At 45.4% G+C, this 8,883-nt stretch overlaps 1 protein-coding gene and 1 long non-coding RNA gene across 3 annotated transcripts in view; one reads left to right on the forward strand and one right to left on the reverse strand.

Moving 5' to 3' along the window:
- Positions 1-1,240, forward strand: part of LOC142583082 (glycine receptor subunit beta-type 4-like) — a 29,732-nt gene extending 28,492 nt beyond the window's left edge. Inside the window, exon 8 of the mRNA XM_075693376.1 lies at positions 636-1,240. Coding sequence (XP_075549491.1) covers positions 636-845 — 210 coding nt within the window. The 3' untranslated portion in view covers positions 846-1,240. The remainder of the gene's footprint in view (positions 1-635) is intronic.
- Positions 1-8,883, reverse strand: part of LOC142583083 (uncharacterized) — a 417,463-nt gene that overhangs the window by 351,720 nt on the left and 56,860 nt on the right. The gene's annotated exons all lie outside the window — the stretch shown is intronic.

An 8,883-nucleotide genomic window follows, 5' to 3' on the forward strand; every position in this document is an offset into this window, starting at 1 on the left:
CAACCCGATTAGGCGCATTAGCTCATTGGCTATGACGTTGTGCTGCTATAGGGTGACGGGTTCGACCCTGGCCGTGGCAGCCGCATTCCGATGGGCGCAGAATTTTAAAAAAAAATATGATCGGGTAACATGCAATGGGTGCAGGTTAAGGAGCCACCAGCGGTCAAAATTAATCTGGAGTCCCCCTCGGTGGCGCGTCTCATAATCAGATTTCGGCACGTGGTTTGGCACGCAAACCCCAGCATCTATATTTTAATTTAGATGTGCGCAATGTTCTCCTTCGTTGTGGTTTCTTTCGCGTTGTGCTTTACCAATGTGCACGTTCAGTAGCCGATAAGGTCATGCTAGCGCCTCCTTAAGACTACTTTTTTTTCTTCTTGCGGTGCTTATATATGGCGCTTATGACGCGCCGTCTAGCCCGAGTTCCTCTTCTGCTTTTTTGCCCAAAAATCGGCAACGTTCGCCAATGAAATGCAGGAGACAACGATTGATCAGCGATACCTTATCGCGCAGGAACCACCCTCGTTAAGAAGCATTGCTCAATCTGATTCTCCGGCGATGACGATGTATTAGCGTGAGACAATATCGCAGATGTCTAACTGTACTACTCAATCGCCACCTTGCGTCGCACGCAGTATGTTCGGCACGGCTACCCAACGGACGACTTCCTGTTGAAACTGGACGCTCAGAGCAAGCTGGAACTGCACCGGAACCAGAAGAGGGCCGAGGCCATCGACAGAGCCAGCCGTTACATGTTTCCGCTCTGTTTCGCATTCTTGAACCTCGTGTACTGGTTGTATTATACAGACCAGCGATACGAGCGTTTCTACATCAGTGCCAAGTAACGGCACCCTGATAACCACGTATATCTAAGCGCCGCAGCAAGCTAATGTAGTGGTATGTGTGGTTATTATACAATGATAGTTTAGGCAAATCATGGATAATCGTATTTAAAATGTCAAATAGCTCTGAAACATGTATAGCGTATTCAACTGAATCTTGCGATGCTACTCTGTCCTTGAACAGCATCGAATTTTGTATCCGCGCATAGTTCAGTTAATGCGGTTGAACCAGATTAAAACACGCTTTTTTCATTAACAACGACAACAACAGTGTATTGGCAGTGTAATCAACATCGAGTAGGTGACATCTACGGCCACAGTCGGGGTCTGTAAGTTGTTTAACGGAGGAAATAAAAATTATTCCTAGGCATCTGTCTTATGCTTCTTCTGTCCTATGGTATCGATTGCATGACTGCGGTTGCAGAATTTCCTTTTTTTTTTATCAATCAAGTTTTATTTACGCCGCAGACAATACATTGTTACTGCGAAAATAGGGGGCCAGAGAAAAAAGCTGCATCTGTGCAGCTTGACTAAGCTCTAGCCACCCGTACAACGGCAGTGACACGACGATTTATCATCTTGATTCAGTTATATAAACATATCAGCAAATAAACGATCAGGCAGTCCGATCACAAATGACAATTACAAGAACAATTAGAAGCATAAGCAGTTTCAATACAGTCAAACAAACAGGTCAAATAAGGTTTTGTTAGTAAGGGCCAGAACGTTCACACCTTTCCGGTCTAGCTCATTTAGTGTATAGTTGCCAGGGCGTAGTCAAGTTTTTCTTTCCCATAATGGGTGCGCGAGGAGGGAACGTAGTATGGCGGTTGATATCGGAATGGGTAGGAAATTGTACTTTTCCTGAGATTTGATAATTCTTGGAATAGTTCCGCCCTACCTAATGTGGCGTTTTTATAGGTTCTTAATAATTTGTATTTGTATATATTGTGGATCTTTAGAATTTTATGTTTGTGAAAGAGTGCTGCTGTGTGTTCTAAGAACGAGGAATTTTCTATCGATCTAAGTGCTTTTTTCTGAATAAGGAAGACTTTCCGCAAGTTCAATGCTGTCGTGTTTCCCCATATTAGCATGCAGTAATGTAAGTGAGAGTTAAAGAGTGCAAAATATAACATCTTTTTAATGCTGACTGGAAAAGTGCGACGGTTCTGGCTTAATACACCGGCGGCTCTACTTAATTTTGGTAATAAAGTTTTCACATGTTCATTCCAAGACATGTTTTCTGAAATAATGACACCTAGAATTTTAACAAACTTTTCTATTTTAATTTTGAATGGCCCGAGAGCAATATGGTCGTCTATATTTTCTAAGGTACCTGGGGTGCGAAACAACACACACTTAGTTTTTGACTCATTAAGATTGTAACAAATATATGTACGTTGTTAATGTCTAGCAGAGATGTGGCACAGCTACCACACAAGAACACAAGTTCAGCCTTTATGAACAGAACAGAGACCGCTTGACTCGACAAGCAACAGCACCGACACAACACGCGGCGCTCTACATAGCAACATACGCACCATGTACTACTTGGACGTACGCATCTCCGGAACCACCGGCACTGTGTAGTCGCAAGTTTAGCAAACGTAGTTGCACTTATTTGTACAAGGGCTAAATAATGTTTTTTTTTCTTAAATAATATTCCAGCACAATGTCTAAACTATGTCTAAACTATACAGGGTGTCCCAGCTAGCATTATAGCCAGAGTTGAAAAATATGCCGATGCACTCTAAGGCGACGCGACCAAATGCATATTGCTGTCCATTGCATGGAGTAAGGCCCACTATGTTTTTTTTTCATTCTGCTAAGTTGCATAATTAGTCAAGATTAATTAACCAACTTCTGAAGCAATGCAGTAAGGCAAAAAAATTCCAATTAGAAAGTTGTAGAGCGCTTTGCAAAAAACGCTCGATTAAACAGTTTCTAACATTCTATTTATTAATTATTAATGCTTTTCAGCTTACTGCGGATGCCTGCGAAATACGAAAAAATACCGAGGGACATGCCCGCTTGCGCGTCGTGATTGCAGCGCTCCCAAATATTTCTCATACAAACGAACATAGCCTCCAGCAGGGTGTGCTGCCGCTTAAAAGGCTACAGGCAAGTGAGGCAACCCTTGGCTGCGCCATTTACGCCATCGATGTGCTTCCCTCCCGGCGGTTCATGATAGCGATAAGCAGGCGCAGCGGCAGCACATCCGGTTAAATGATGTGTTCGTTTGTACGCGGAGCGGTTTGGAGAGCTGGAATCACGGCGCTCGCCTTAGAGTGCATCGGCACATTTTTAAACTTTGGCTAAAGTTAGCTGGGACACCCAGTATATAAACATTCTTTATAGTGGGCTCTGTCAAAGCGATAAATCAACGAACATTGTTCTTAAAGAGCTACAGGTACGATATTCCCGACAACTCATTTTTCGCTTTAAAGCGAGATCCTAGAACTTCGAGCCATATAAAATATAGGGACAAGCCTTAAAGCACTGTTATTAGTTTAATACAATAGCCTCTCTACAGCCAATTTTGGCTTCCTTTCCCAAGAGGATGCTGTGTCGTGAAGTCTCGACACAGTATATGTGCACGAGTAGCAGCATACGAGGCGACCGAGCGAGTCGGAGCAAATGGCAGAACGTCACAATGTCATGTGACCACATTCTGCGTCATGACGCCCCGAAACAGTACCCTCCTGGGAAGCTAAAGCTATTATATTAAATTGTTAACAGCGCGCTTGCACTTGTACATTTTTTTCAGGATTAGAGGTCTAATATACTTCCGTTTATTGCAAAAATAATATCAGAAATATCATGTCACCACGCTACCATACATGCGTTTAACAACAGAACGGCTTTGGTCCTGGTCTTCGTCTACATGCTCTAGGTTCATTTGAGACTGCTTTATTTCCAAATGAATAAAGAAATTATTCCACGTCATATTTTGCTGAATCGACTACATCTCGCAGCCATGTCATTTCTTCTAGTCTTTTTTCTGTTTCGCTCTGGAAGGCACGCAAAGTTTAAACACTGCTCAGTGATTTCTGCGTCAGAGCATGTTATTCTTAGGCAACATGCACGTCTCCTTATTAAATTTGAGCTGTGAAGTTATTCAGACGCAGCACTCAGAGCACAAGACAGCTGGCGATTCTTGCGCCAACCGGAGGGCAATGTGGACATGTAGTTGGTGAATTATGGTTTAGAATGAAATCGAGCACCCTTGTGAAACATTGTGGCGACATTTGGCTTGCCAGGCAATCACCCAGAGCTCACCGGTAGCCCAAAGAACTCCAGCCGCCATGCGGGCCAATTATCGTGTTCGAATCGCTTCGCGCTGTACATCTTAAGCTCTACGTGCTCTTACAGGTAAACCAAACTTTTGCACAGTCATGACATTTTATACGTCAGTGTCAAATACTAGTATAATTAAGGCTCCAACAAAATAGACGTAAAGAAGCGATAGAAAAGTCACTAAGTAATGGCGAAATTTTATCGACAAGACTATAGGCTATTGACTATTGACCTTTGACTATTGTTGCGCGTAACATAGCGTTACTACGTGAATTTTTCCTTTTTTCTCTCTCTCTTCTTTCTCCTTTTATTTCCTTTACCCCTTTCCCCAGCACAGGGTAGCCAGCCGGTATTTACACTGGCTAACCTCCTTGTCTTTCCTTCCCTTTTGTCTCTCTCTCTCTTATCGACAAGCAATTAATGTGAGCTTTAGGGACGATACGTCAGATACAAATCAAATACTCATTACGTTTTCTTTTTATGCACACCCTATAGATGGCGCCAGAGCTCACGAATCACGAACGCAAAGGCGAATGTAATGCTGAGTTCACTTTCGATCGACGACGAGAGAGGAGCACTGCCGACTGCGGGAGCATTTGTAAATCCCAATGCTACCTCTCCGCAGTAGAAACTCGGAGCAAGGTCGATCGGAGTTTACGAATACAGCCGATCGCGTTGTTCCATAGAGGAAAGCGCAGTGGAATGTGTGACTGAAAGTACTTGCCGTATACCGCCACAGTAGTTTAGCGGATATATGGCGTTTCACGGCTGAGCTCGAGGTCGGGTGTTCGACTACCGGCCGCGGCGACCGTGTTTCCATGGGCACGAAATGCAAGAAGCTCACGTATATAAATTTAGGCGTGCGTTAAAGAACGTCAAATGGCAAGACTTCTAATCCGGGTCCCTCCCCTACGGCGCGCTTCGTAGCCCGTTGAACAACTTCGGGCCTTTAACCCTAACAATTTTTAAAGCGCAACTCTTAGACGGCCGTTCCTGCATTGAGCGTCCACGTGCCTCGGCGTCCCTCGCAATAGAGCGAACGAGCGCAGAGAAAGATGAAAGAGCGAACGCCGAGCGCAAGTAAGGATGACAGGCAGCGGTAGTGAAGAGAGCGCGAGGGGGAAAGCGGAAAAGGCCACAGAAAAGCTGAGGAGGAAAGGATGGCGAAAGGGTTGCAAGAAAAACACAGCGCTGCGCAAGACAGGCTCGGCGGCGACGACCGCTACGAAATGGTGCCAGAGTAACGCGCCGTCTTCTGTTCACCGATGGCACGCGGCGAGCGCGTCGACCGATACCATATATGGAAACAAAGCGCTGCGTGAGCGGAGGTCTGTCTTCGGCGGCTGCTGTGAATCGTGCTCACGCGTCGCCTACGCGCTGCCTCTCGCGATCTCCCGATCAGCGAGGCAGTCGCACCACTCTTCGCCCCGTTTGTAATGTGCCGGCCGAACGCGGCAGACTCTCCGCGCCAGTCAACATACTGCAAAATTAAAGCACGTATGGAGCTGCACTCAAAGTTGGCATTCGGGAGTATCGTAACCGTCGGTGAATTTTTCATGCTCCTTTTGTTCAACCTGTAAAGGCCCATGTTATTTTGGCATTAACATTTGAACGCATCCATACTGCGGTGAAGTGCAAGCAAAAAAAAATAATAATAACCAATGATTACATGGCTGCGCAGCACTGGTGGTTTGCGAGTCATATAGGTCTCCACCGAACAAAATTGTAAAACAGTGAAAAACCCTCAAAGCCTACTATTATCCCCAAACGTCGGGTAGGTTGTAACAAGGATGCAACCGCAGCGGGCTACTTGAAACGTCTTGTGCTTGCCGCAAAGGGTGCATGGGCACTAGGGCGCAGAAATGGGCCTTCACAAATACACAAGTTACATTTATTCACGCATAGGAAACTTAGATGCCTTACTTATTTTACGGCTAGTGTGTGTGTGTGTGGGGGGGGGGGGGGGGGTGGGGTTGTCCTACGGTCTAATTTTACAATCGTGCTCGCTCCCTATTCGTAGCTGCCCCGTTTGTCGCGCAAAAGGTGTTTGGGCCGCTTGGGTAAAGAAATGACCTCCCTACTGGTGGCGCCCGACACTGCTCTGCGCCACTCGAGCCCGCTGCACTCGCATAGATGGCTAATTGGGACTCCCGAGTCTGGCTCAATCTCCCGCTCTTGCGCCACGTTCAGACACACACGTTCCGCCAATATCAAAGGGGTTGAATATCCCTGCGTCAAAACTGCCCGAGTCTCTCCCCGTCATTTCTGGACCCATACCTGCAACAAAATGCGCACTTGTAGGCCTTGTAAATTTTGATGAGCACCAGTTTGAGCTTGATAAATTATGCCTGTTATGAATAGCGAGTTTTCTCAAACACGACCATTCCTGCTCAGATAGACGAATGTGCTGCCGAGCTATACGCCTTTGTGAAGGCTACATGTAGCTCCGATTACGTTATGCGTAGCGTGAAAATGGCGTCATCGCGCGCCGAACATGCATTGCCGAATAATCGCTTCTTTCCTCTAAACAACAATACCAAAGTAAAGCACGTGACATTCGTTAACGCATTAGAAAGCTTACATGCTTAGCTAATGATACAGCTAGGGCGGGGTCTATTGGCTTAATCTTGCAACCATGCTGGCCTCCTATTCGTAGTGGGTCCGCCGTGGTCAAAGGTGGCGGTCGCGAATTGGCATCTCTCATTCTTGCTGCTCGAGTCTCTTCATGCTATTAGTCAAACCTGCTCGTCGAACATGGGGTTTCCTTAACTGAGAAAGCATGAAATTTCTGCAAAAAAAAATGTACATTTGTAGAGATCATAACTCCTGATGAGCGCAGGTCTCAGTTTGATGGATTTCACCTTCTACTACTAAGTGAAATCTTTCAAATGCGACCACGCCCGCTCGAATCGATAGAAATGCTGCTGAGCCATGCCTCTTTGAACGCCGAGTTAGAGGCTAAATCTAGCCACGATCGCATCGTGCGTGGTTCGACAGCGGTGCCATCTATCCAAAGAGACACGTGCATGATCTAGCAATGACTTTTTTTTCCTCTACGCAGCGATATCAAGGTAAGGTGCTTGAGCCACCCCCTCTTGCCAAATTTAAGGATGTTTCACGTCAAGGAAAGGTCAATGCATGCAAGAACAAAAAGTAGAAGAAATTGACGTATATTTTCGCAAAAGCACCGCTGCGTTTAAAAGAAGAAACCATCGCGCGTTCACGGCTGCTGTTTTGTGATTCTGCAGAATAATAAAATCCAATAATTAAGAATCTGCTTTTGTAAACGTTGGTGCTAAAAGTGCAAATTACAGCATTCATCAGCTGGCTCGATGTGCGATGTACGACCTGCCTTGCTTTCCCGCTTGTCCTCCGATGCTGTGATGAGCACAGGAATAAAACCTCTATTACCGAAAAAAAAAAAGAATTTTTTTCGTTGATCGGGTGCCGATGAGTGTTGTACGCCGGGTGTCCGTGAATGCCGATCATTCGAAGGCTACTCTAAATACGTGTACGAAGCACTCTATGCATGAATTAATTGAATTGACTTCACTGCTTGAAAGTCTCAAATACGTGTATATTCGTATAAGCTTTTTTGCTCAAGAACGCTTCGGGCTCAACCGTTCACTTGTTACAAGTGCATTGCGTTCAGTGCTGCTGCCAGTGAACGAGCAAGAGGCAGCGATCCGGCCCGTGGCGCCGCCGTTGTGTATAAAACAATGCAATCAGGTCAATGTCAGGCACTCAACGTGGCTAGCCGTTAGAACGCGCGCTGACTGAGTTCAAAAGACAGCTAGGCGACCATGTTCCTCTTCAAGCGTCAGCAAATTAGGACTCTGCTCCTAACATTTCTGGTCTCGTTCGTCCATTCTTCCGGATGCCACGCTCACAGGTAACTCCCATTTTCTCTCGCATTAGAGGAATCAGCGCTTCAAGCTTGCCCGCTTCAGCATGCGTTTTTTAAGAATTAGCTCTCATTGAACTAGGCTATGCAATGAACACAAGGAACATTGCAGCGGTACTTCGACATGCTTGTAAGAAGCCTCGCAAGTAAGAATTTTGACAGGTAATTTGTTTGACTACCACTACTGCATTTTACTAGCACCACTATATTTAATGAGGCAAAAGTTGCGGGTTGTTTCAGATGTAATAAACAGCTTGCATAGTTATGCACAATGTGTGATAGACAAGATATCCGCAAAAAAATACGGAGTTTGCTTTCTGTAGCAATTTTGTTGTTGTTGTTGTTGTTGTTGTTGTTGTTGTTGTTGTTGTTGTTGTTGTTGTTGTTGTTGTTGTTGTTGTTGTTGTTGTTGTTGTTGTTGTTGTTGTTGTTGTTGTTGTTGTTGTTGTTGTTGTTGTTGTTGTTGTTGTTGTTGTTGTTGTTGTTGTTGTTGTTGTTGTTGTTGTTGTTTATTCTGACGAGTACAGTTGATGGCTCCTAACGAAGAGTTATTACCAAAAACTTTAAAAAGTGCGGATTAGCTGATTGAGAGCTCTTTCTTGATTCGGGGGGTTGCGGTGGAACGTCCTTAGCTGGTGGAACGATTCGTCTGGTTAATACCGATAACGAACCAGACTCTAGCCTGTTAAGTAATTGCGGGGTTCCCAGCACCTTACAGCCTTCTCAAAGGGGCAAGTGGCTCCTAGCCGCCCAAAACAGAGCAATAACAAGTATGCGATGCGCTTATACGGCCGGGCCCGCACGCACGCTACACTGAAGGAAGCAGCGTGTCTTCATGCC

This window comes from Dermacentor variabilis, chromosome 5, assembly GCF_050947875.1.
Source record: "Dermacentor variabilis isolate Ectoservices chromosome 5, ASM5094787v1, whole genome shotgun sequence".
Lineage (NCBI taxonomy): Eukaryota > Metazoa > Arthropoda > Arachnida > Ixodida > Ixodidae > Dermacentor > Dermacentor variabilis.